General features: G+C 51.6%; 1 protein-coding gene across 9 annotated transcripts in view; it reads right to left on the bottom strand.

The window, feature by feature from the left end:
• PRDM11 (PR/SET domain 11) overlaps positions 1-27,954 on the bottom strand; it is an 87,340-nt gene that overhangs the window by 45,038 nt on the left and 14,348 nt on the right. For 7 of the 9 annotated variants that reach the window (XM_039471097.2, XM_039471098.2, XM_074401348.1 and 4 more), the window contains exons 2-4: positions 6,820-6,944; positions 6,356-6,459; positions 5,585-5,847 (exon numbers count right to left, since the gene is read on the bottom strand). In XM_039471097.2, the coding sequence (XP_039327031.1) occupies positions 5,585-5,847; positions 6,356-6,459; positions 6,820-6,938 (486 nt within the window). In that variant the 5' untranslated portion in view covers positions 6,939-6,944. Of the gene's footprint in view, positions 1-473; positions 3,190-5,584; positions 5,848-6,355; positions 6,460-6,819; positions 6,945-7,534; positions 7,966-27,954 lie in introns of those variants that run through there. The other 2 variants (XM_010333726.3, XM_074401349.1) reach the window with 2 other exon arrangements.

Here is a 27,954-nt window from a genome sequence, read left to right as displayed (position 1 = left end):
CACAGCACCCCCTAACGCCTTGTGGCAGCCCTATTGTTCCTGGCCTGCAGGGTCTGAGGGTAGCCTGGGTCATGTTGGCAATGAATTACAGCATTTATAATTTCCAACAGGATGAAAGAGCAGAGGATGGGGCATTTCTTTCCTAGACAGGCAGAAGTGAGTGTCTGACTCCTGCCCAGGCAGCCAGGCTACAAAGGAGAGTTGTGGGGTGGAAACGGTCATTTGGTCCATCTTGACCCAGGCCCAGGCTTTTCACTACTCTGCCCACAGTCAGGCCAGCTTTCCTCCAGGTTAGGCGAAGACAGAGAGGAAACTTGTGCCGGGCAGGAAGAGTGAGTAGAATGGAGTCAGCCAAGGCAAGGAGGTAAGAAGAGGCGTGCTAAGTAAGGGAGGCTAGAGGGCCAACAGGTGGAATGAGAGGGTGGGTTCTGGAGTCAGACTGCACAGGTTTGAACCCCAGCTCAGCAACTCACCAGCTGTTTAGCTTTGTGCAGAATGACTCATCCTCTCCAGGCCTCAGTTTTCTCAGCTGTGCAATGGATGGAATAATACCTATGTCACAGGAGTGTTGTTAGGATCAGATGAGATTATGCTATACAGTACTGAGCACAGACCCAGACACATAGTAAGTGCTCAATAAACATTAACAGCTATGTTCATGGTGATCACCACTATCAATTCTACAGAGCAGAGTGCACATACTGAGGGAGTGTGGAAGGAAACGTATTGTGCTGAGTGGGGGCAGAGCTTTTGCAGGCAGGCAGAAGGTCCAAAGAAGACAATAGCCAGGACGGGCTTTGGGACAGGACTGGACAAACGAGGGCAGTTTATTTAGAACGTGGGGCTTCCAGATCCTGGTCCAAAAATCAGCACTACTGTTCAACCCACCTTTCCCATCCTCTCCCACCATTCAGCCCACTCATCACCTGAGCAGGCAGAACTATTCCTCATGCCTGCTCTTACCCAGTGGATGCCCAAACACCCATGCCCAACGCCACACACTTATACTTTTCTTGAGCCACTTTAAGTTTCTGGTGACTCTAGGCCTTTAATGTCTCTCACCTCTTGGGTTCCCGAAGGTCAAAGCCTCATACGGTCTTGCAGCCTCCAGCCACTCCCTGTACTCATCTGCTGGCTGCAGCTAAGGCCCTGGGAAGAACCTCCAGGCCACCAGTCCCACCGCCTGAACTGGGGCTTCATTGGTGGAGCTAGTCTTGAACCAGGTTGCAAATTCCAGGGCCTTCTATTCCTCCTTTCCTCTCACCATCGACCTGTGCCAGGCAGCCAACCTGGGCAAGCTCATCTGCTTTAAAGATTCTCAACTTTCCCCAGCTGGGCTGTCCCAGGTGCAGACTCTAGGGGCTGCAGAAGGGGATCCTAATAGCCCTTCCCTGGGCACGGCCCTAGATTTTGTTCTCCTGTAATTTTCCAATAGGCTGTGAAGCCATAGGCTTCCTCTGTTGAATTTCTATCTATCCTTCAAAATCCGTCTCCAATCTGCCTGTTGAAACCAATACCCCTCTCCCTGCTGCTGCAGCCCTCTGCAGCACGGGATCACCAAGCAACATGCTGCCTCTGTAGTACTTGGTTGGGAATAAGCTTCCTCCCCTCCTATCCACCATGCGCCTCATAAATGAACCACAGCCTCCATAAGAACAGAGAGCAAACCTCATGCATTTCTGTTATCCCTAGAGCTCCCTGCTCAGGACCTAGTGCTCTGGAGTTGCTCTGTGTATGTGAGGTTGGGTTGAATGTGGACACACAACCAAAACTGGCCCAGGGTAGTTATTAAATGCTCCACCCCGCTAGCCATGTCTCCAACAAGGGAAGTCCTCACATGGTGGCATGGTGACACTATCTTTGAAGGAACCCAAGGTGTACTGTGGACCAGCTACGGGAGTCCTGTGCTTCCTCTTCTGAACAAGAGGGGCAGCAACCCCGACCCTATGGACTGTTTGGAGAAGTAGGAGATGACACAGGTGTCTGGTATGCATCTGGCATATAATAATTGCTCAGTGGGCAACCGGACTTTTAAAAGAAGCCATGCGCCCTTGCCAGTTCCCTTTCCTCACCTCCCGGTCAACCTTAATCCGCAGTAATCTGGCTTCCACCCGTGAGACTGCTCCTGCCAAGAGAGCCTGTCTTCTTCCTGTCTCCTCCGAGCCCTCCACGCCTTCTCAACTCCTCTCCCTCCAAGGATTCCTTAAACTCATATGCCAAAGGAAAGGCCTCTTCTTTCCTCCTCAAGCATTTTCTGTAGGCAGTGCCGTCCCTCCCCTGAGCTTCAGCTGCATGAATTTATAGACTTCATTTTCCAGTCATCCCGGCAGCTCCTCTCTACTGCAGAGCCACACAGACCAGAGAGCTCCAGACAGCTCCCCGAGCCTATTGGGCCCCTGGAACTCTATCCACCCCCCACGCAGAACTTACCTTTTCCGATCTCCTCAATTTCAGGCCACTTCACTCCCCCTCCCTGCCCATCTTAGTAGATGCCTCCCCCGCAAACACAAAATCCTCCTGTGTGAGTTTTCTGTTGCTCCTGTAATAAACTGCCAAAATCACAGCGGCTTAAAATGACACACATGTATTACCTGACAGTTCTAGAGTTCAGAAGTCCTAAAAGCAAGGTGTTGGCAGGACCGCATTCTTCAGGGAAGCTCTAGGAATGAATGTGTGTCTTTGCCTTCTCTGGCTTCCAGAAGCTGCCTGCATCCCTTCACTACCAGCTTCTTTCTCTATGTTGAAGTTTAGCACAGCAGCATCTTCCAATTTCTTTCTCTCTGACTCTGAGCCTCCCACCTCCCTCTTATTAAGACACCTGTGATTACACTGGGCCCACCCAGATAATTCAAGATCTTCGCTTCCATCTCTGGATCCTTAATCACATCTGCAAGAAATCCCTTCTGCCATGAAGATAATATTCATAAATTCTTGGGATTAGGACAGGGACATTTTTGGGGGGCTACTACGTGGCCTGCTATACCTAACTACCTCCATCTATTCTAATCCTCTAGGCTAATCCTGCAGGGACAGAAGAGAGGCTGGTCCACCTCCTTTTTCATTCAGTGTCTCCATGTGAACCTTGTGAGGTGACGTAAGAGGTTAGGGAGCATGTCTTATCTCTACTCTACACTCAAGCACTTCAGCAGAAGCCTCCCACTGGCTTTCTGAGGGTGCTAAAGTCTTTCTAATGAACAGACTCCGTTGACCCCCCCACACCCCCAAATCCCCCCAACCTCCCCACCACCACCCACTTCACTCTTATCCTTCCCTCCACTTCTGATCTTATCTGTAACCAAACTTCAAGGAAATGACTATGCCTGGTCACCTCCATGCTAATCAGGTTCCACCCCCGCCACTCTCCAGCAGGGTTTCTGCAGATAACTCTTTGTTATGAGGGACTATTCTGTGCCTTGTAAAATGTTTACAGTAATCCTGGTTTCTGCCTCCTAGATGCTGGCAGCTCATCCCTACGCTGAGCTGCGACAGTGGGCAATGTCTGGAGGCAGGAGGCTGGGCTGCAAAATCACCTCAGGAGGAGACCCACTGACTTCTACAATAGTTCTTGCTAAAGTCACCAACGGCTTCCCTAGTAGTAATGCCAAGGGACGCTTTTCAGTCCCTTCTCCTGGTTGGTTTCTCAGCAGCATTTGGCACTGACAGCCATTGTGGCCTTTGAGAACCTCTCTTCTTCCTTGACTTCCAGGTCACCCACTCTCCTGGTTCCCCTCCGACCTCTCTGGCTGCAAACCTTCTCTGTCTCCTTGGCAGGATCAAGCCCCTCTTCTAGACCATGAACTGCCGACGTCCCTCCAAGCTTGGGCACAGGCCTCTCCACCTCTCACTCAGCACATTCTTCCCAGGTTCTGCGCTCCACAGCCCCACCCCACTGACCACCCATGCACAGGTGACTCACTAAGCAGCTTCTCTGAGCCTCCTCCCCAAGCTTCGGACCCATATATCCAACTGCCTACTTGACATCACCACTTGGATATCCTGGTGTTACTACAAACTCAACAAGTCCAAAACTCAAATCATGATCTTTCCCTCAACCCAGTCCCCTCCCAGCCTCCTCCATTTCTCAGAGAAAGGCACCGTTAACCACCTGTTGGGAGACTGCCGATGTCCTTGAGACCTCCTGCTCCCTACCTTAGGCCAGTTAGTCTATTTCTAAGTCAGAGCTCTCCTCTCTGACACAGTTCACAAAGCAGTTCACCTGCCTCCATGTCTCTGCACCTGCCCTAGCCCAGTCTTCCACCATTGCTGACTTGGAGAACTCTCACACGCTCTACCTGGGAAACGTATGTCGGTATCCATCCCTGAACGGCGCCCCTGAGCCCAGTCGGTTCTCCAGACTGCTGCCAAAGTCACCTTTTCAAAACATAAATGTGACCGAGCCACTCCCCAGTTTCCCACTACATTGTTAAAATAAAAGAACAAAAGTCCTGATTTGGTCCACTGGGTCCTACGTAATCATGCCTCCATCTTCTCCTCCAGCCCCCGTGTGTGCTGCCCCCCAGGCACGCTGACCTTCATCCAGTGGCTCAGATGTGCCATGCTCTCCTGCCACAGGGCCTTTGCCCTCGATATTCCAGGCTTCTGGAGGCCCCTCTCCAATCTTCACCCGGTAGCCATTCACTTCCTTCAATCACAGCTCACCTAGCAGGAAGCCTTCTCGGAACTCTGCCCATCTCACCTCCCCTGCTTGTTCACCTTCTCCCAGCCTCACTCACTGTTTCCATCACCCTCAGAGTTTTAATTTGACATGGGTTTGTCTTAGTCTTTGATTAAGTCTATCTTCCCCACAGAGAACATCATGAGGGCAGGATTTATCTGACTGTCTTATCTGGCCCACCACTGTATGTCCAGGGCCAGCACAGTGCCTGGCACAAAGGAGATGCCTTTTTAGAGAATGCTTTTCTCTATTGCCCCATGCTCCCCTATCTCTGTCCAGTAGCTGAAGCTTGACTCCTTAAAGCTGCTTAGGTAACCCTTCCTCCTCATACCTCTGAAAGCCTCTCTTCCTCATCGTTACACCCCATGTATCAATAGTACTCTGTGTTACAAACTGATATCGCATATGTACCTGCTTGTTCAGTGGCTGTCTTTCCACCAGACCATCTGCTCCCTGAGGGCAGGAACCACGTCTGCCTTGTTGAAGGGTTTACCCCCGGCACCTAGCCCAGAGCCTGGTATTACTACTTTGGAAGTGGGAAGTCATGTTCTGCATCCCCACAGGCCAGCTCCGAGTCACCCACTCTGGAAGACCAGTTGATTCAACGCCGCCCAATGGTCCATAGGACACATACATGAGGATTCATGGGGAAATTGTCCTGAGTTCTGCCTGGTGATTTCCTGATCTGCTGACTGCTGCCAGGTGGGTCGTGGTCTCAGCATTGCCCTTGGACACCAAGCATTATAGCCACTCAGCCCGGGCCACAGACAGCCAGATCCATCAACCGCAGGTCCAGAAGCGAAGACAGAAAAGCTCTGGGACTAGGCTGGGCCAGTATGGCTCCCCCTGCCGGTTTCCTTCCCTGTTTCTTGGCAACCTCTGCTATGGAACAGCCCAAGGCACACTCACCAGCCAGGAGAAGAAGCCAGCCGATTTGTCCTGGGTGGAGATCTGCCCTTCGTAGGGGCCAAAGATGTGGCCCTTGGGGATGACCTCATTCACACATCGCACGTCACTCTCTCCACTGGCGTCCTTGACCACCTCCATGCCCTGTGGGATGGTGAGTGCCGCCCGGTCTGGGATGCCCACGGGCACCGGCGTGTCAGACACAAACACCGGGGGGCCATGGTTCGGGCATTCATCCACGAAGTACTCCTGGCAGGACTCGCAGACTGGAGGGATGGAAGGAGAAGGGAGGGTCTCAATTGTTGCAGGGCGGTAGGACCCCCGTGGGGGAGGTAGATGGGGTGACAAGAGGCCCACCAGTGGACAGCCAGCAGCAGGCCCCAGGGTTATCAGCAGCAATAACCTATACTCTCCCGGGGGGCACTAAGAACAGGCCTGCCTATGTCAAAGAAGCCATCAGCTCCCTTTGTGTCAAGTTTAAAAAATTAGAAGGAAGAGCACGGGTTTGGAGTCCAAGTGCAACTATATTACCTTGGGCTGCGGGACCTGAGGTGGGATACCTAACCCTCACCAAGACTCAGTGTCTTATCTGGAAAATGGGGCCAACAATGGCCACCTGGATGGCTAATGATGATGACTACCCAAGGCCTGGACCTGGGTCGGGTACATCGCAGGTGAGGACCTGTCATAGTAGCATTTCTGTGAACTCCCTAGACAGGAACGGGGCAATGGGGGTGAAGGGAGGAACAGCCCAGAGCCCCGAGCTCCACTTACACCAGAAGTCCACTTGCTGAAAGCTTTTGGGCATGATGAGGTCACGCTTCCCCTTCAGTTTCTTGGGCTCAACTTCCATGGCAGAGGAGTCTGGTCTCCTAGAGCTGGCCAGGACAGAGGCCCGCAAAGAAAGCAAAGAAGCCATCAGAGAGTGAGACCCCAGTGGGGACAAAAGCTGGGGACCTGGCCAGGAGGCCAAGAAGATGTGGGGTGGGCCGAGGAGTACCGGCCAGCCTGCTGTTCAGTCCAGGAGGTGGTGGAAACATCGAAAGACTGAGATGGGCACACACACCTCCCTAGGCCACTGCTTGGGTTTTTCTAGACCCTGCGCCCAGGAGTTGCCGGGAGCAGGGTTAGGGAAGGTGGGCAGGGAGTGAGAACATTTCCCAGGGTTCCCAACACACCCAGCCCAGGCACCCCCCACTCCCTCTTCTCCCTCTCCGGTTCCCACACAGGGGCCTCACCAGGGCTGGCCATACTCCTGGTCACGGAGTGGTGAGCAGACCTCTGTCTTCACCACCGTCACCATATCCCCCACAGCTGCCTTGGTCTGGGCCAAGCACTCCTTCATGTTCTCGGTCATTCTGTCCTGGGTCGCAGGAGGTGGGACCAGCACAGGAAGAAGATCAAAGAAACAGGGGAAGAGGGATGAGTAGCGGAGAGGGCAAGTGGGGGTCTCGCGGAGTCTAGTTACCCTCCCTGCCATCCCCAGAGGAAGCGCTTGAGAACACAGACAACAAAAACAGCTGTAGCCGGGCCAAGAGGAAATGCCATTTCTATCCCGGGCTGGTCCTGGGGACGACTGGAGCCACCAGCCCCATGGGTCAGGGGCCTAGGGCAGCTCAGGCCAGGAGGCCGTGCTGGGAAGTACAGCCTGGACCCCCAGACCAAAGGGCAAGGAGCAGGAGGATCCCACAAGAGCCTGGTCGCAAACCTGCAAAGGGGAGGAGGGGGGAACAATTCAAGCCCAACTGGGGCCAAGGGGTAGTGGGTGGACCGATTGGGCCCTCTATGCCTGGCGGGGCAGCCCCTCACCCTGGGAATCCTGGGAGCACAGCCAGGCCCCTCTGCCAGCTCAGAGCAGGTACAGGCAGGGCCTGGGGGCCCTGGCGCGGGCCAGCCAGGGCTCCAAGCCCCACCCCACTCTCTCTAGGGGACACTCCCCAGCCCGCCGCTTACCGCCCTCCACCACCACGCTGGGCTTCAGCCCCTCCCTCGGCACCCCGGGGTCCTCATGCCAAGCCCGGGGACACTCTTCGGGGCCAGGGTGGCACGCAGCTGGGGCTGGGACCTTGCTGGGCCCCGGGACTGGGCGAGCGGCGTGTGTGACTCACTACCCGGGGCCCCGCTGGCCACACCCCTGCTCCTCGGCTAATCAGCCCCCTGCTCCCCACCGGGGCCCCAAAGCCGGCAGCGGCGACTGGGAGGGGTGTGGGGAAACGTGACGGCCTGCCCCCTCCTCCGAGCCGGCGAGGCCGGGGGCGCGCTTAGGGGAAACGGAGGCCGCCAGGTCCGGGCCGCGCTGCGCCGCCCCCTGCCCAGTGGCCGCCCCGTCGCGGGACGGTGTGCGCTGTGGCCAGGGCGGCGCGGGCTGGCTCTCCCCCTCTTGCCAGCCTTCCCGGCGGGCAGCTCCCTGCCCGGCCCGGCCCAGCCCTGCCCAGCGCCCGCCCCCCGCCCGCCCGGGCCCGGCATTCCTTGCGGGGGCATGTGGCTTCTTGCCGGCCCCGGGGGCACGCAGTTGGCTGGCGGCCGGGAGGGGGGCGCGCGGGGAGCGGGAGGAAGCGGGCGCCCGGGCGGGGCGGCGGGACGGGGCGCCACTGGGGGCCGCTCCTGGCTGGCCAGTGGACGCATTCCAGGGCCTCCCATGGGGCCCGACGCGCACTGGGCCCAGGGGACGCCTGAGCTGGGTGGCAGCACCGGGCCCCGCGGCCCGGCGGGTGTCGCAGCGGGCGGCCCACGGCGTTCCCAGCCTCCGAGCTGCCTCGGAGGGGCCTGCGCCGCCACTGGTGCAGACATCGGACACCCGCTTGCTCAGCCGCGGCCGCACCTGCACTGCCCAGGGCAAGACCAGGGCGCCTGTCACTCTCCTGCCTCCTGGATGCCTTATGCCAGGGGCTCCCCGCTGGGTGCTCGGTGGACCTCACAGCCTGTGGGATGGCCCCTGTGAGGGCGCAGGACTTGGGGCCTGGACGATGTCAAGCGACTTGCCCAAGGTCATGCAGACCGTTCCCAATGGCTGCTCAGTAAATCGGAAACTGGATGAACCCCCGGATTCAAGTGTTTCAGGTTGGCTTCGCCAGGCAGTATCCTCAGCCCAGTCCTCTTTTGGAACAATCGCTGGGATCACCCTTAAGTGGGTTCAGGCCTCAGCTCACAAGTCCAGCAGTCAGGTGGGAGCAACGCCCTATGGATTTGTGAAGGATCCCTGAACACCGCCCCCCTGAGGAGCTCTCATTGGGATGGGCAGTACCCCCCACCATACCTCCTGGGGCAGAGCCTCAGTGGTTAGGTGCCTGGGCACTGGACAGGCACTTCCTAAGTTCAAATCCCACTGATGGGTGGTATGACCCTGGGCAGGTGTTATGGGCCCTGCTCCCCTTCATTTGTTGAAGCCCTCAGCCCCAGTGCATTTGTATTTGCAGATGGGGCTGTGAGGAGGTGATCAAGATTAACTAAGGCCATAAGGGTTAGGTGCCCTTATAAGGAGAGGAAGAGCCACCAGGGCCCTCTCCACCATGAGGACATATCAGGAAGGCAGCCATCCACAAGGCGGAGCACCACCACCAGAAACCAATAGACTGGCATTCTGATCTTGGACTCCCCAGGCGCTAAAACCGTGAAAAATAGATGGCTGTTGTTTAAGCGCCCCCGTCTACGGTATTTTGTCATGGCAGCCTAAGATGACTAATACAGCAGGTTATCTAACTTCTCTGTGTTCTCATTTCTTCATCTAGAAAATGTGTCTAATAATAGATTCTATCACAGACATAGCTGTATTCCATGGACACAGACGAGTGTGGAGGGGCCAGGCACAGTCTCTGCACATCCCACTAAAGAATGCTGATCAGGAAGATGAGTGCTAGTGACATCATTAAGGGGTGCCTTTGAATTCTCCCCATTGGCTTGGATTTATTTTTTTTTAAGTCAGTCATTTGGAAACTCTGACGCTTTATTGGAATGGACTACTGAGGACTGCTTTGCATGGGGCTCCCTTACTCTGGCCCCTCTGCCCTCCAAAAGCCCCACCTGTATGCCATTCTCCATCCGGCCACAGGGCCTGTGAATGTGCTGTATCCTCGCCTATAGAACACCTGGGAACTCCTACCCAGCCTTCAGACCTCACTGCCCTCCCCCCCCAACTGCCACCAAAAACACCCTCTCCTAGCCCCATGTCACACTCCATATTAGTGGTCACAGGCATAACCATCTTTTGTTAGCAGGATTACTTGATTAAGATCTGTTTCCCTTAATAGACTGTAAGCTCCCCGAGGGCAGCGGGCAGGCCACCATTGAACTGTCAGTACCTGTAACAGTGCCTGGCACCAGGGCCAAGACTAGGGATCAGGCACCAGGGCCAAGACAGATCAGGCACCAGGAGGATTTCACTCTCAGAGTCATACGCTTGCAGGCCTGGCGCCTGAGAGTGAGGACCTCTTTCAATTTTGCACCCTGAGAACCTTGCTTGGCTGACTTTCTGCCTTGTCCAGCACACAGCATTTTCTCAGTAAATATTCGCCAAATGTCCCCCTTTATATCTCACTGGCCCCTCTGATACGTCCCACTGGCCCCACTGGGAATCTCAACTCTGAAAGAGAGCTCGGCAGGAAAAACAGGGTGGGGGTTTGATTCCCTATGGACCTCTCTTCCAGTAATCTCCATGGGGCAGAGCAGGTGGTGAGAGATGCTGGCAGGGTGGGCACCGAAGGGTGTGGAGGCGCACTGGGGAGTAGGATGGAATTAGACTCATGAGACTCAGAGCCTGATGCTGACAATCAGTTGAGGAGGATGAGCTGTGTGGCCATGGCACGTCACTTACACTCTCCAGGGCCTTCGTGTCTTCTTTGGCAAAATGGAAATACTCAAACTTGCCAGGTGGAGGCGGTCCCCATTAGGAACAAATGAGAAGGGGTTTGGAGGGAGAATAGGTAAGAGAATAAAGGATGGAGGGTAAGAGAGGGAGAGAAGAGAGAAGAGGAAGAAGAAAAGAGAAGATGGAGAGGAGAAGGGAGATTTAAAGAGCAGGACCAAGGCATAAAAACGTTTTCCTAAGTCTTAAATTATTCCCAGCAAATCACCCCCTATGGGCAGAGCATTACTTTGTATCTCAAAGTAGAGACATCTATGGGCCATTTGCTTTTATGTCCTATTTCTCACATCCCACCTTCACCGCACAAAAGATTTGCAATGCTTTATAAAACAAACACGTACTAAACAAGACAGTTAAGGTAACAACCAGAGATAGTGTCAGAGGCCTCATGGAGAAAGCAGGGTGAGGATTATGCCAGGAATCTGTTGTAAGAAGGTTAGTGATTGAGTTCTTCATTCAATTCTGAGCCTCCTGGCAACCAAAGCGTAAAGGGAAACATATCTGACACCTATTCGTTGACTATATGCACAAATAATTTCTCTCTACCCTTGAAGCTGGTTGCCTGGAGAACCAGGATCAAGCCTCAAAGGACTTGTGCATTCCAACTCTCGGGTGATCCATAGACATCTCTACTTTGAAACAGACAGACTTTCTGTGCTTGTAATAAAGGCCATAGGGGCAGGAGGGAGAAGATGGGATGCGGCGAGACCAAATGAACTTCCACTTGGGAGGCAGAGAGGGAGAACATGGGCCCGTGTCCTTCACTGAGTCCATCTCAGCATTCATTCTAAAGCCTAGGCCAGGTAAAGCCCCTGTAGCCTTTTCTGAAGACTGCCCTGGTCCTACCTGCTCAGCAAAGGGTTTGGGGGAAGAGTGGTCGGCAGGCCTCATGGAGGATTCCAAGCTGCTGGCAATGCTCCCTCTCAGCTGGCTCCTCTGAGTCTGCACATGCAGAGATTAGGCTTGTTGCAAACCCAGCAGTGAACTGCAAACCCAAAAGGAGGGGGCAGAATGCAGCCCAGGAGCCTGCAGCTCTGTTTTCGCCGTTGGCAGGGTGCCAGGATCCTGGAATGCCCGGCAGCCAGTGTAGCCAGGGGACTGGTTTCCCTAGAGGCTGGCACCATGAGAATCTACAAGATTTACTCTGGTACCTACCACAGCATCCTCTGCTGTCCCCATTGATACCAAAAGGACATGAGGTTAGGCCCAAGCCGCGTGCTGACCTGGGCTGGGAATCCCAGGCCCTGGGTCGCAGTTCTTGCTGTGCTGACAATTTTCTTAGGTGACCCTAATAAAGTTCCTGCCCTGCCCTCAGTTTCTCTTTCCCATAAAATAAAACATCCAACTAATAGTCCTTAACAGTAAGCCATGTGGGAGGTAGGCAACGGCTTGGAATTATTACAGGGAGTTATTGAATTTATATTCTTAGCAAGCATACCTATAGAGAACATAAATGATATGCCTCAAACTTAGATGTATAAGACAGATTTGCAAATGAATACTTTTGTGATGAATACAAAAGATAAATGTATTTAAAAGTGTTCTTGAATTCACGGAAGCCTGATGTCACCATGTCTTTTGTTAATCAATTGACACCAGCACAGCCACTCACACAGTTTAACTTTGAGAAAATACATTAACCGCTCCTACCTTGTTTCCCCATCTGTCCAGTGCGACTGATACCAGAACCTATCTCGTACGGCTGTTTCGCATAGCCTAATGCCTGACCTATCATAAGCACTCTATAGACATTATTATCCTTCATTTCATCAATATTTAAAAGTATAGCAGATATCAGAGGTGCACGTGGTGGCGAAAATTTTTTGACGTTAGAAGAGGGCCTTTACAAACAGTGAATACCCCTAATAAACACTGTTTATAACTATATGCTCTAAAGATGCTTACCCCAACAGAAAAAGAAAATGGATAAGAAGAAAACACGAACAAGCAATCTGCAAAGACCAATACATGGCTAATATGCTTTAAGGAAAACCATGAAGACATTAATACTCAAATAAATATAAATCAAAACAAAGAAATATCATTTCTCCTCTATTAAATTGGCAAAGATGAAAAATCTTGACGTTATTCAGTTGGCAAGAGTGTGGGGGAAATGGGTACTCTGTAGCCCACTGGTTGGAGTGTAAATTTGTGTAACCTTTTTGGAGGTACCATTTGGCACATGTATCAAAAGCCTCAAAGTGAGTAAACCCTTTGTGGGAGCAAGCCCACATCCAGGAATGTATCCTAAGGATGCATTTAAATTGTGTGCAAAGATTTACCTACAAAGCTGTCCTCTGCAATGTTATTTTCAATAGCAAAAAATAGGAAAGAATTTAAACCTCCAAAACAGTAGAAATTGCTATGCTATATCACAATGAAATACAATAAAATATTAGGCAGCAATTCACAGTGCTGTCGAGGAATATTCATTGACACGAAAATACACGTTCAACGTATGATTAAAGGAAAATGATTTAAATATTTAAATTTTAAAATGATTTAAATATCATGTGAAAGACACCAACCTGAAAAGGCCATATACTGTATGATTCCAACTATATGACATTCTAGAAAACGCAAAGTCATGAAAGCTGTAAAAAGATCAGTGGTTGACAGGGATTGAGGGGAGAGAGAAATAGGTAGAATACAGAGGATTTTTAGGCAGTAAAACTACTCTGTATGATACTACAATGAAATATACAATGTCACTGTACATTTGTCAAAACCCATAGAAGGTACAACACCATGAGGGAACCCTAATGTAAACTATGGACTTGGGTTGATAATGACAAGTCAATGGAGGTTGCTCAATTGTAATAAACGTTCCACTTTGGTGTGAGATGTTGACAATGGAGGAGGCTGGATGTGTGGGGGGTATATAGGGGGGCTGTGGGGTGTATAGGGGAGCTCTAGTTTCTGCTCAATTTTGCTGTGAACCTAAAACTGCTCTAAAAATCAAGTATTTTCTTAATGAAAACTATGAAAAGATAGATAGAAAATAATCCCACTAAAATGTGTTTTCAATTTCCCACACTACACAAGTGTACAGAATAATTCCACTTAAAGTCTAGACATAACGATGCGGATCTATAACATGTGGCTGGAAGAATATATTTTAAGGTTATCACTAGTGGTTAGTTTAGGAGGAGGGTTGTGGACTTCTGTTTTCTTCTTTTTGCTTCTGTAAAAATAGTCACTTAAATATTCTTTAGCGGACCTCTTCAAAATCATTTAGTTTAGAAATTGCTGAAGAAGATAATTCCAAAGGTCCTTCTACCTTTACCCCCTTGTCATTAGATGCTGAGATCCTGCTAATTGATTAGGAGGAAAGAGAAATCCAGATTAGAGACTATCAGGCATGTAAGTGGCACTTGATGCATATTTGATGAATGAATGAATCCATGAAAGAATGAGTCAATCAGTAAGGACCCCCATATCTCTACCTTGAAGCATACCTGTTTTTTATTTTTGTTTATGATTCCCATTTTGAAAGATCTTGTCTACTAAAAGGACTGCATGCATTAGGTAATAATTAATTCATCTTCCTAGTTCTTCATATACACACAGGGTACGTGATAAGCAGGATTAACACACTGGCTAGCTGCCATCATCCTAAGCAAAAGCAGAGAAATCTGACATGTCCGTTCACTTGTCCTGCCTGATCATAGGATACTGTACAATATTCACTAAGCTTCATGTTAAAAAAAAAATAATTCAGTGGACGGAATACTATGCAGAAATGAGAACAGACAAACTACAACTACATGCTAAAATCTGGATAAGTGATAATGCCAAGAAAAGAAAGGAAACCCCCAAAGAGTACACACTCACACCGTATGATTCAAGCTAAATAAAGTTACCAAAAAACCAACCAAGCACGACTATGGTATTAGAGGTCGAGTTTGTGGTTATCCTTGGGAATAACTGGAAAAAGGCAGGAAAGGGAGTTCTAAAATGCTAGTCATGTTCTGTTTCTTCATCTGGGTGCTTGTCCCATGGTGGTAATAAGTTTGTGGAAATATACTCAATCATGCTTTTATAATATGCTCATTTTTCTGAATGTATGTATGTTAATAAACATAAAGAAAAAACATCTGCCGGGGCCCTAAGGGCAAGGAACTCCTGCATGGGGACCTCTAAACCTGTCCAGTCCCTGATTTTGCAGCTGCAGGAACTGGGGAACAGCCAGTGGAGGCTGCTGCTGGGGTCGTAGAAAATCAGGTTTCAAGCTTTTACCCACAGGGCAGTCTCCACTAAGCATCACGGGTATAGCTGGCCAGGGCCGGTAGAACACATTCTCCCAAGGTGATCCCTCCTGCAGAACTTTCTTTTTTTTTTTTAATAGGCAGAATTTTGCTCTTGTTGCCTAGGCTGGAGTGCAGTGGCTCTATCTCGGCTCACTGCAACCTCCACCTCCCAGGTTCAAGCAATTCTCCTGCCTCAGCCTCCCAAGTAGGTGGGATTATAGGTGTGCACCACCACACCCAGCTAATGTTTGCATTTTTAGTAGAGACGGGGTTTCATCATGTTGGCCAGGCTCGTCTTGAACTCCAGACTTCAGGTGATCCATACTCTTCGGCCTCCTAAAATGTTGGGATGACAGGCATGAGCCATCATGCCCAGCCAGAACTTTTTAAAGGTGGCCTCTTGCCTCCACCCTTGGTAAGCTCTGGAGAAGCAGTGTAAAGGTTCACGATCGTAGAGAAGGTGGTCAAGGGTGGTCCCAGGTTTTGTGTGTTCACTTCTCACAGTAGACACTCTGATGGCTTCCCTGGCATCTGTTACCTCATTACTCTCCACTGGAAGCTGGACTTTGTTCAGGTGCCATACCTCCTTTATAGGACCTACTGAGATTCAGAGATACCAAGGCTTTGCCCAGCACCAGGGTGGGCTCAGGTTCATCCAAGCCAATTACAACGATGCCACTTCCCTCCCAAATGACTGGATCAGGAATCTGGCCTTTAATCAGCACATGACATTTCCCTCCAAGGTCAGATACCTGACTTATTTTGGCCCAATCAAAGGTAAGGGAAGGGCCTTTATTTCATGACTTGAAGGGGAAAGCACTCAGTCATTTTTGCAAATGGGAGCTATGTCCTGCAGAGGACCCCAGCAGGAAGCATCTTCAGCGTGACACGAGTTCATCAGAGCAGAGAGACGGGGTGGTAGGGCAAGAAATGCACATTCATTCACCCACTGGTATCCACGGGGAATTGGTTCCAGAACACTCTCTGATACCAAAATCCAAGGATGCTCAAGTCCTGGATATAAAATAGCACAGTATGTGCACATAACCTTTGGACATCCTCCCATGTAGTTTAAATCATTTCTAGATTACTTATAATAATACCTAATAGAATCTAAATGCTATGTAAATCACTGCTATATGGCATTGTTTAGGGAATAATGACAAGGAGAAAGTCTGTTGAGCCATGGCTGGTTGAATCCCCGGATGCCCATGGATAGGAGGGGTTGACTGTATTTGGTCTTTGTCCCTGGCTCCTGGATACTAAACAACCCTTGGAATTTCCTGGGGTATAGGAGTATCTTTGGTGCTTCATAAATAGCCCCACTGGATTATACATGAGTTTATGCTAATGAAGTGACTGAGGATAGGACCCCCAGATAGCTTCAGGATGAGGCTGGGTCACCAGAAAGATCACGGGATTGGAGGGTTGGAACTTTCTGCCCCACCCACTGTCGAGGAGAGGAGGGGCTGTAGGTTAAGCTCTGTGAAGACTCTTGAAGGAGATTTAGAAAACTTCTGGATTAGTGAACACACAAGGTGCTGGGAGGGTGGAGGTCCAGAGAGAACGTGGAAGCTCCACGCCCCTTCCCCCACACCTTGCCCTGTACAGATGTGCCTTGCTCCTGAATTGTATCCTTTATGTAAACCAGTCACAGTAAGTAAAGCACTTTCCTGAGCTCTGTGAGTTATTCAAGTGAATTATCACACCTGAGGAGGGGGTTGTAGGAGCCCCGGATTTATGTTGGTCAGAGGTACAAGTCACCTGGGACTCAGGACTGGTGTCTGAATGAAGGGCAGTCTTGTGTGACTTAGCCCTTATCCTGGGGCTCTGGATAGTTAGTTGCAGGATTGCATTGCATTGCATTGAATTGTTGGACACCCAGTTGTGTTGGAGAATCCAGGAAGGAGCTGGTGCTGGGAACCGTCTCAGAGACAGAAAGTGTAACTGACATGATTGACGTGCTGAACCAACAGGTCCTGAAATCCGTGCCACCTCTGCATTTTCTCTTATGCTGCTTTATTACCCAGGCCTGTCTACACCAGGGTTTCTGTCACCTGCAGCCATGAGGCATCCTCACTGGGACACTGCTCTATCAAAGGGGCAGGCCCCATCTATCTCCAGGCCTGTTCCAGCTGGGCCCAGCACTCTGCCTGTGCCTCTGGTAAAGCATCTGTCTTGATGGTGCCTCAGCCTACAAATGGGCAAACAGGGTGAGGCCACAGCATTTCACCACCAGCCACCCCTCTCCCTTAGGCCCAAGGTCTAAACTGAAGTGACATCCTGGGCCTTCTCTCCAAAGCACTGCTGGTGGGAGTGTAAACTAGTAGCACCAGGGAGAGCACTTTGGCACTGGGGAACTTTCAAAAATGCACATAACCGGCCAGGCGTGGTGGTTCACAGAGGCCAAGGCAGGTGGATCACCTGAGGTCAGGAGCTAAAGACCAACCTGGCAAACATGGCGAAATCCCGTCTCTACTAAAAATTCAACAATTAGCTGGGCGCGGTGGTGGGTACCTGTAAGTCCAGCTACTCAGGAGGCTGAGGCATGAGAATTGCTTGAACCTGAGATGTGGAGGTTGCAGTGAGCCTAGATTGCTCCATTGTACTTGAGCCTGGATGACAAAGCATAAAAATCGGTCTAAAAAAAAAAAAATGACCATAACCTTCAATCCTACAACTTGTAGGAATTTCTTCAGGACATCTGTGTAAGAATATTCCTTGCAGCACTGTCTGGGATAGCAAAAGACTGGAACCAGCCGATGTACCCATCGAGCGGGGTGGGGCGGCTGGTTAAATACCACCACACAGCACGGCCGCACAACAGACAGTGAGCAGTTTCAAAGAAGGAAGCCATGGAACAAACCTAAACCCCTCCTCCATGGCAGCCACCCTACTCCAAGCCACTACTCCTTCTTCCTGGAATGGCTTCAGAGACAGCCTGACGCCTGTCCCTCCTTTCACTCTACCCCTGCTGTCCATTCAGTCAGGTTGTACCTGTTATGACACATGGCGGGCCAAGTGCCCCTGCCCTCCACTCAAACCCCCCACGGTGCCCCACCTCATGCAGTGCAAACGCCAAAGCTCTTCAGCGGGGTGCCAGTTTGACACGGTCTGTCTGTTCCCTGAGATTTCCTCCCTTCCCACTCCCCAGCCCCCATCACAGCGATAGGGGCTGCCTTGCCCTGCCTCCAACATGACGCTTAGCACTGGCTGTTCCCTCTGCCTACAGTGCTCTTCCCCTGTATTCCCACGTGGCTCACTCCCCTACTCCCTCTAGGTATTCACTCAATGTCACTTTCTCTGGTTTCCCTACATAAAACTGCAACCCCCTGACGCTTGCTACCTCTCCTTCCTTGCTGAATTTTTCTTTTTTTTTTGGAGACAGAGTCTTGCTCTGCTGCCCAGGCTAGAGTACAGTGGTGTGATCTCAGCTTACTGCAAACTCTGTCTCCCAGGTTCAAGTGATCCTCCTGCTTCAGCCTCCCTACTAGCTGGGATTACAGGCGCCTGCCACCACGCCAGGCTAAATTTTGCATTTTTAGTAGAGACAGGGCTTTGCAATATTGGCCAGGTTGGTCTCAAACTCCTGACCTCAGGTGATTCGCCTGCCTCGGCCTCCCAATCCCAGGTGCTTCATGCCTGGGATTACAGGCATGAGCCACAGCGCCTGGCCCCTTGCTGTATTTTTCTCCAGAGTGCATGTCACCATCAAACTTAGGTAGCACTTCTGTCTGCCTTGGCAACTAGAATATCTAACTCCAGGAAGGCAGAGATGTTCCTCTGTTTTGTTCACTGCTATATCCCCTTCAACTAGAACAGTGCCTGGTGCAAAGTAGAAACACAATAAACATTTGTTGAGTGGATTACTCATTTGGTGATGAAAACAAAACCAAAGTCAGAAAGAGAAGCAGCAGAAAATGGTGGTTAAGAGCATGGACTCTGGGGCTGGGCTGCCCCGATTCAACCTCCAGCTGCATCATTTACTACCTGTGTGACACTGGGGAAGTTCCTTAACTTCTCTGGGCCTGAGGCTATCAGAACTCATTTATGCCTAGTGTTCCATTATTGGAATGCTAAGCAACTGGGAGTTATTTACATCCTACTGCTCAAGGTCATCGCCAAGATCTGATTGCGAAAATTCAAAAAATTGCAGCCTCGGGCATAAATGGGTTAATAGCGCCTACTTGGTAAGGTTGTTATGAGAAATAAATGAGTTAATATTTGTAATTTGCTTAAGACAGTATCTGGCACAAAGCCAGTAAGCTATATGTGTGTTGTATAAAACAATCACACCCCAGTTGCATAAAGTGTTAAAGGACATACACATTTATATGTGCTCATATATTCTCAGAACAGCTCTAGGCTGTGACAGTTGGTACTCCTAGACTGACAGTTAGAGGAGGAGGAGAGGGACTTACTGAATTCTTATTTTTTTTTTTTAGACATTGTCTCGCACTGTCACCCAGGCTGGAGTGCAGTGGCGCAATCTTGGCTCACTGCAACCTCCACCTCCCGGGTTCAAGTGATTCTCCTGCCTCAGCCCACCAAGTAGCTGGGACTACAGGCACGCGCCACCATACCCGGCTAATTTTTGCATTTTTAGTAGAGATGGGGTTTTACCAAGTTGGCCAGGATGGTCTTGATCTCTTGACCTTGTGATCCTCCCACCTTGGCCTCCCAAAGTGCTGCAATTACAAGTGTAAACCACCACATCCACCCAGGACATGAATTTTATACCAGATGCATGCATTTCTGATTTTTAAAATATACTAGTGATGCCTAGGGGTTATTAATTGTTGAGGCTGAGTGATAGCTATGTGGTAATTTATTATACTTTTCTATCTACATTTTATTGCACAATAAAAAGTAAGAAATACTTATCAGTATTAACAGAATTAAAATACAAATCCCAGGTTGCCCTCTCCCACCCCCACCTCCAGCACATCGGTGATTGGGGTGAGGCAGGCAGAGGGGGCTCCTCCCAACCACCTGCTGTTCCTGTGGAAGAGGGCCCTGAATTCCTAACAATTCCCTGAGGGCAACCTGGCACCAACTCCAAGCACCAGGTCAGCCACAGCCAAATAAGAACTGGGGATGGGGGGATGTGGCCTGAGGAGGGCTAGGGTCAGGCTGCCGGGGGTGCAGTCTCTGGGTTGAAGCCACACTTTCAGATGGCAAAGTGGTGGCTGGGAAGGTCACAATTGAAAGAGGCCTGGATGTGTAGATTCCTCTAAGGAGAATCAGAGCTGTCCTGCATTGACCGCTTGCCAGATGCTAAAGACCCAGGGTGTCTTCTTCTAACGAGCTCCTTACCCTCAAGATGCAGTGAGGAAGCCAGAGAGTGTAAGTGATCTCCCCGCATGCCACACCTGTGGCTGTTAGCAGGCAGGGCTGGGATTCCAACCCGGGCAGAGCTGAAAGGATGCCCCGAGATGACCTGACCCAAGCCCGTCCTTTTCAGACAAGGAAAGTGAGACCAAGAGGAGAAGAAACCTCGAGGCCGCCAGAGGAGGCAGAGCGAGACAGGAACCCACCGCCAGCCACTCGGCTGGGCAGCCCCTACCCTTCTGGACACTGCGCAAGGCCCTCATACCTACACTCCTCCCAATTCATGGAGTTGGAGCCTCTATTAGGGGGATGTAGGACCCTGAGGAAACACCATGAGGTTATTTTTCGGGGTTTTTGGTTACAAGGAAAGGGGTCTCCCTGTCTGGACCATAAGACCCAGAGGAGAAGGCTTGTAGATGGAGGGGCCACAGGGGCATAAAGAGTCCAGGGGTCCTGACAATGGCCCACAGTCCCTGCCCCCATCAACCTTTACTTCTTCCCCACCCCCTTCTCCTCCCTCCCTCGATGTTCCATCCTGCCCTGCCGTTCTCACTGGTGGTGTATTCACCCAGTCTTGCCCAGAAGCTCCGAATTACAGGCACCTCAGTAGTCATCGAAATTCTTGCTTCTCAAGGTATGGTCTGCGGACCAGCAGCCTCGGCATCTCCTGAAATTTGTTTGAAATGCAGAATCCTGAGTTCCACACCACAGTCCTCCTGAATCAGCCAGTCTAAGGCGATTTGCCCAGGTGATTTGTGCGCACATCAAAGTTGGAAATGCACTAGTCTAAATTACAAGATGCTTGAAACCACAGTATACATCATCCCCAAGCATGCATGAATACCTCCAGCAACAGGGAACTCACTATCAGCAGCCAGCTCACCATTTGATTGGACAAATACCATGTGTGAGTCAGGGAGAGGGGTGGTGGGGGGGAGGTATGGTGTGATATGAGAGAGGCAGTTGTCCTTGGGTCCTGAGCATCCCTAAACATCCTTGCTGAGTATATCCACCTGGATGGCCTCACCATCCTCTGACTCTGAGTCATTTCTGCTGCTAGTGATATAGGTAATTGTCGGTCAAGGAGATAGTGAGAATACTGTGCAACTGCTCCCTTCCTGGAGAAGGGAAACTGACTTGTTTATGGCTTGCTACAAAAGCTGCTGGGCTCTCAGCCCTGAGTTCCGGTGCAACACAGCCCACTGTGTGAATAGTTACCATCTGGGCCCCGCTATGGGACTTGGGAGTAGGGTGATTGGTGATACCTAGCCCATGATCCTGCTGTTTACTGTGCTGTGAGTAATAAACTGTCTTGCTGATCCATTGACTCTTGGCCACTTTTAGCACCTGCACTATGAAACTAGGGTTCTTCTGTGACTGTGTATGTGTGCACGTGTGTCATTAGTGGTCATTACTAAGAATTAAGTACCTTCTCATGTATTCATGAAAAGGCTTACATAGCTAAGCTCCAGTAAGACCTTGACTTAAAAGAATTCAAAGGGAACCTGACCTTTCCTGAGTACCTACTTTGTGCCAGGCTTTGTGCAAGTGCGTTCCATTTTTGTATAATCTCACTGAATCCTCTCTATAACCTTGCAGGGTGAATTATATCCCCTTCCTACGTTTGATGAAATGGAAGCTGAGTACAGCTCAGTCTAAAAAGAGTAACAAACAATATGAATGAACTGGGCGGAAGCAATAAGGAAGTAAATAAAGAATAAGATAATTTCAGAGACTAATACTTGTGAATTCAAGGTGATGTGATCACTAGTGATTATAATTACTGTAGGTCAGGCTTGAAAAAACAAACGGGCATACCTGGGCTTCTCTGACTGATCTGATAAGCTGGACACGGAGGAGGCACTGTGGAGCCGTGACACTTACCAGAAGGCAGGTGCAGCTCAGTAGGCAGAAGTCCTCCGGGAAGGAGGGGGAAGGGGAGTGGATGTGGCTGATGCCCAGCTCCGTGCCGGGTGTGTTACATACTCTGTGAAGCATATCTGTTCACTCACTCTCCGTTCACATCCTACTAAGTGTGAGGCACTGTCCTAGGTGCTAGGAACCATGGGTGAACAAGGTCGTCACCCTCGTGGGGCTTGCAATCCAGTTAGAATGATTATGTATTTGCCTGCCGGCATCCAGGCCCCCTGGTGTCCCTGGGGAGCCCCCATCTCCAAATGCTCCACTCCAGGGATAGAGTGCCACTGAGGACTGACCAATCAGTGCTCATATCTGCAATCCAGCCACAGTGATTGGTGCGGGAGGGGATACAGCATCTAGCCAATTTGTGAGTGACGATTCTGGGGCTTTGGGGGACCCTGCTGGGAAGAGAAGGGCCCTTTCGTTGCCGGGATTGCTGAAAGGATTGAAGTGTGAATCTGCTGTGTGTAGGGGCACAACCAGCCACTGTGCCACCTCGTACAGCAGCCTGACCACGAATGGAGCCATACCTAAGAAAGCAGGGCAGGATGGACAGACCAAGTCCTGATGACAGTGTGAGCCCCTGGATCCAGCTGTACCTGAAGCTCTCAAGATCTTCCTAGAGCTTGTGCTGAGCCCATGAATTCCATTTTTAGACTACTCCTGTTTGACTTTTTAGTCAGTTTGCATTTAGTCCTGTCAATAATCTAGTAAGCACATTTTTTCTTTGTTTTCCAGATAGGAACGCAGGCTCAGAGAGGTTAAGTGGCTTGAACAAGGCTGCACAGCAGCTGTCTGGAGTCTGGACAATGCAAAGCCCACACGTTTCCACTACTCCCAGATGGCAGTGCAGCACAGGGGTGACAGACTGCAATGGGAGGGGTCTTCCATAGCAGGGGGGAAGGGCCCTCAGGGCTCATTAACTGGAATGAAAGCCTGCTCCCTCCTAGACAGGCCTGCAGAGAGGCAATGGAAGAAAGGAAACACAGCCTGCAAACTGGTGACTGTTCTTTTTTTCCATTTTTATTTTTGCCAACTTTGAAGAAACAGAAGATTCCATGTAAAAACGTGGATGTTCATCTTTTCTGGGAAATCCGAAGGCCTGGCAACACCACGCGGGCAGTCCCACATGGCAGCGATTCACTGGAGCTGGGTGTTGGCCCTGCTCAGATAGGCAAGGGCAAGGCACTCACTCTCCAGGTCTCCAGTCGGCCTGTGTCATTCATGTGTGCCCCCGGCCTGGGCTGGGCATCTGAGCGTGCGGCCTGCGTGGCAGAGACCACAGAGCTGTGCAGACACCATTCCCTGAGAACCCAGCCTCAGAGGAGATGAGGGTGCTGGGCTGGGGACTCACCAGCCTCCCAGCCCCTCCCATTCTGGCTGCTCCCAAATCCCCAGCACCCAGACGGTTCCTGGCACCGGCGGGGCTCAATGCCTATTTGGCGAATGGATGAAGACAATGGGAGAGTGTCAGTTGGGGATTTCCAGGAGTACCCTATCAGCAGCCCTGCACACCCACTTCCAAGGAGCATGGGAGAGGCGAGGCGGGCAGAAGCAAGGGCAGCCCTAGTCCACTGGCAAGAGGCAGCTTGGTGTAGAAGCTGGGAACACGGGCCCTGGAGCAGAACTCCCTGGATGAGCATCCCGGCCCTACGACTTACTAACTCTGCGATCTAGAGAAGTTATTTCACCTTCTGTGCCCTCAGTTACCTCCTCACCACAGCCCGCCCCATAAAATGGGGAGAAGAGTGACATCAGGTTGTTATGAGCAAAGTTATAAACAGCCGGTAAATTACTATTACTCCAACCTCATCCACTGAGGCATAGACCTTGGATAAATACTGTTCCCTGAGTCTCAGTTTACCCATCTGCACAATGAGGCCGTTGGGATTAATTTTCCTTTAGGACCTGATGGCTCTGGCATTCTGTGACTATGAAAACTGAGGGTCATGCGAACTCTAGAAGCTGGGCACCCAACAAGCATCCAAGCAGGTCTCAGGGGTCTATGCCAAGTCATTCACACCATGGAGGTCAAAACTGACCCAAAGGACCATCATGCTGAAAGCACTGATTCAAAATCCCTTTAGATTTAGCCCAAGTTCCAGCCTCAGGATCTGCTGTGGCTCATTTACCCTAAGTCATTATGACCCAAAGGCACAGGGACACGGCTGGAAGGAGCCAGCCCTGGGGCCTGTCCTGGGGAGGGCCCTCCCAAGAGCCTGCAAGAGGGGCTCACCACGGCCCTCATGGTGGCTGGCGCCCTGGCAGCCAGCTGGCAGAGCTGGTTCCATTTCTCTCGCACGCCCCCGGATGGGAAATGATTCATGAAAACCAAGAAGGTAAAATTAGCCCAAAGGCTGCCGAGTAATTTATGCAGCCAACAGCCCCAGGAGGGAGGGAAGGCCTGCACTGCCAGCTCAGGCTGGCCTCCCAGGGCTGGCAGAGCGCGGCCTGGCCATCTGGATCCTCTGTCTCCAGGGTCTTCTATTTCTGGACTCAGCTTCCTGGGCTGTTGGCAAAGCTTCTGGCGCTTTCCCTGACCTTACTCTGGCCCGCCCACCAGACCTAAAGGACGCTGGGTACACGCCACCGGGGACCCGCGGGGTGCTGGGAAGTCACACACGTCCACTTGTTCTATCCTCACCTCAATCTCAGGAGGAAAGTTTCAGCTCCCCCATCTTTCAGGTGCAGAAACTGAGTAAGGCGCAGAGGGGTTAAGTGGGTAGCCAAGGGTAAGTGGCAAAGCCAGGATTCAAACCTGGATCTCATGAGCTCCGCGAGCTGTGCCTTCCCCACATGCTGGCTGCTGGCTGCCAAACCTCAGGTTCTCCACGGGGCGAGGAGAGTGGATCTTGGTGAGCCCCGCCACACCCTGTCATGTGCTTTCACATTCTCAGGACCATCCAGTACCAGAACCCGACTCTCAACTCCAAGCCCAGTTGTCCCAACTGACAAGGACCTCAATATCCCGTATCTTAAATAGGGGCTGAGGAAGCATTGGTCTGCACCCGCTTCTTTTGGGAGGGACAGAACATCAGGTATCAGCGAGCTCCATGATCTCTTTACAAGAGGATGCACCAACACCCAGAGAGGGAAATGGACTTACTCAAAGCCACACAGCAAGCATCTGGTTGAGCCTAGGCTAGAACTGAGTCCTCCTGCAGAGATCCTGCTATCAGAGCTATTTACAAAGACTGCAAATCTGAGTGGAGGTGGGGAAATCCCAGGTACCACCCCTCGACCCTCAGGTGCCTGCTCCCGCTTTAGGGACACACAGGGACCACATGAGCAACAGAAGAGGGCTCCTCAGAAGGCAGTAGGTAAGGCACACTGGAATCCTGCTCCACCACTGTGGGTCCCTGGCCAAGACCTTGACTAAAGATGGGCTCTTTATCCAAATGAAATGACATCAAAATGAAAAATGTGTGCATTTGAATCACCCAATAGGCTGGGAGTGGTCCTACTGGGTGAATGCTGGCCCAGTGCCTGTCTTCAGACCCTCTGGCTCCCCTGGTTTTGCCCAGAGGAAGACCAAGGCCAGCCACAGGTGACACACACAGCTACCATGCAGAGGGAATTTGCCTCTGTCCCTGGGGCACACAGCTGAGCTCCAATGCGGACAGCTGGGAGCACCACCGTCCACTCCTTAAAACAAATCCCTTTCCCTGTCTGAGCCTCAGTTTACCCATCTGCACAATGAGGCCATTGGGATTAATTTTCCTTTAGGACCTGCGGGCTCTGGTGTTCTGTGACAATGAAAACTCAGGGTCATGTAAACTCCAGAAGCTGGGCCTCCAAGAAGCATCCAAGCAGGTCTCGGGTCGCTACCAAGTTGTTCCCACCATCGAGGTCAAAACAGACCCAAAGGACCAGTTCAGTGCATCCCGATTCAGGCACCGTCTTCCCAGAGTGACTGCAACTACCAGGGCCCAAGCCCTGAGCTCAACACTCCCAGAGATCACCATGCTGGACCCTCCCCGTCAGGGCTGAAGGAAAGGTGAGAAAACCGGCATGCAGGAAGCCTGAGTCGCTTGCCCAAAGCTTTGCACTCGTTCAGAGATTATTTACTCGACACATTTACCAAGCACCTGCCATGTGTCAGGATGATGCCAGGAGTGAGAAAGGCGCACTGCCACCTTAGTGGCCCTCTGGCCATCAAAGGCTTGAGAGCTTAGTGGCTCCCACACACTCTCTGAAGCCACACTGCCAATGATTCAAATCTCAGCTTCCCCCAGTGTGATCCTGGGAAGCCACTTAGCTTCCCTGAGCCTCAGGTTCCTCGCTGTATCTACCTCGTGATGCTACCTTGATGATTAAGTGAAATGTCACAGATAGTGCCTGCCACATCAGTGCTCAGTAAATCTGAACAGCTCTTGCTGAGCCAGAACCCAAGCCTGTGTTCCTCCGACACCATGCTCTTAAAGCTAAGCCAGGTCAGTTTCGTTGTGACCTGGCAGCAGGATCAGCAAGGCCTACATCTAGAATCAGAAGGTGGGTTTGAGGTTTCCTTTGCATCACCAGCTCAGACAAGCCGCTTGGCCTTTCTGAGCCTCACTTTCTCCAGCCTAAAAATGGGTCCAATGATGGGTGCTCAGTTGCCTCCTTGGGAGAAGCACTGGAGCCCCCGGGGCTGCTGCAACCCCTGCCCATACCATGGGGTAGGTGTAGAGAGTGAGTCCTCTCCCCAAAAAGGTAGACAGGCCTCCACTGTAGCAGCCACTCTCTGCTGCTGGCCCCCTCTGGCTACCCTGAGGGTACAGGGCTGGTGCTGGGGAAGGGCAGGGCCTGGGGCAAGCCACGGTGCCTCTTACCTCCTAGGAAATAATCCCAAACCTCTGTGCTCACTGAACACACATGCCACTGCCCAGAGGGCAGGAGGCCAAGCAGGACTGTGTGGCCGGGCACCTTTGCCAAGGCTGTCACATTAAGTGGCCTCGTGAAAAAGAACTGGACAGGGAGCCAGATGGCCTGGCTACCATTCCCAGCCCTGCCGGCGGTGACCGGTGTGGCTTTGGGAGTCGCATAACCTCCAGAACCCTCAGTTTATGCATCTGTGAAATGACCCTGGCCAGGCTGCCCGTTTCTTACAGGGTGGCTGTAAGGAGCTGTTTAGGCAGCAGTGTAAGTGTGGTTTGGAGGCTGGGGGGGGGGCGGGTGTAAGGAAAAGAGCAAACAGGCCGTGCTTTCCAGCACTAAATAAATCGTCAGCTGCAGCGATTAGCCCCCTGGACTGCAAGGCAAACCCTCGCCCAGACCAGCCAGTGTGGCCCGGACCGTCCCGGGACTCTCAGGGGAAAGGCCGGTCCCAAGCTGCTTTCGTCTCCTGCCCACCCTGCAGGCCAAGGGAGATCAAATCCGCAGCCACAACGAACCTCATTGACAGCTGGTAAAGCTGCCCGAAGGATGGGGTTATGTTACCAGGCTCCTGGCCACCTGTGCCGAGCAAGAGGTCATGGTGACCTTCTTCCCTCCCCGTAGGCTCTGGTCCAGACCCTTCAGGGCCAAGGCGATGACATCCGATCACCCGCTGCATTCCCAGGCAGCAGCCTCCTCCAGGACTTCAGTGGACAGCGGGATGCAGCCATCACTAAGGCTGGAGCCGCCCTCTGGGAGCACAGGCCTCCTGCCCATGGAGGTGGGATCCAGGGCTCATGCAGAGAAGACACCCCAGGAAAGTAACAATAGTGGGCATGTACTGTGTGTCTGCATGGCACATGGTAAACATCTCACGTGTGTTAGCTCACTCGGTCCTCAGCCGTGCCGGTGTGCAGGTGCTGCTGTCATCTCTATAGGACAGAGGACAGAATTAAGGCACAGAGAGGTTGTGTGGCCTCCCAGAGTACCCAGCTGGCTAGGGACTGAGCTGGGATTTGAACTGAGGTATTATGACTCCAGAGCTCACTTCCTACAACAGCTGCCCAAGAGAGGGGTCGTCCAAAGCCATGCCTTTTGAGTGAGGGCAGAAAACCCTGCATGTGAAGGAGAGAAGGCTCCAGGGGCCACAACCACTG

The sequence above is a fragment of the Saimiri boliviensis genome, chromosome 6, assembly GCF_048565385.1.
Source record: "Saimiri boliviensis isolate mSaiBol1 chromosome 6, mSaiBol1.pri, whole genome shotgun sequence".
Lineage (NCBI taxonomy): Eukaryota > Metazoa > Chordata > Mammalia > Primates > Cebidae > Saimiri > Saimiri boliviensis.
The sequence above is the reverse complement of the archived record's forward strand: the minus strand, read 5'-3'. Positions and strand labels throughout refer to the sequence as shown.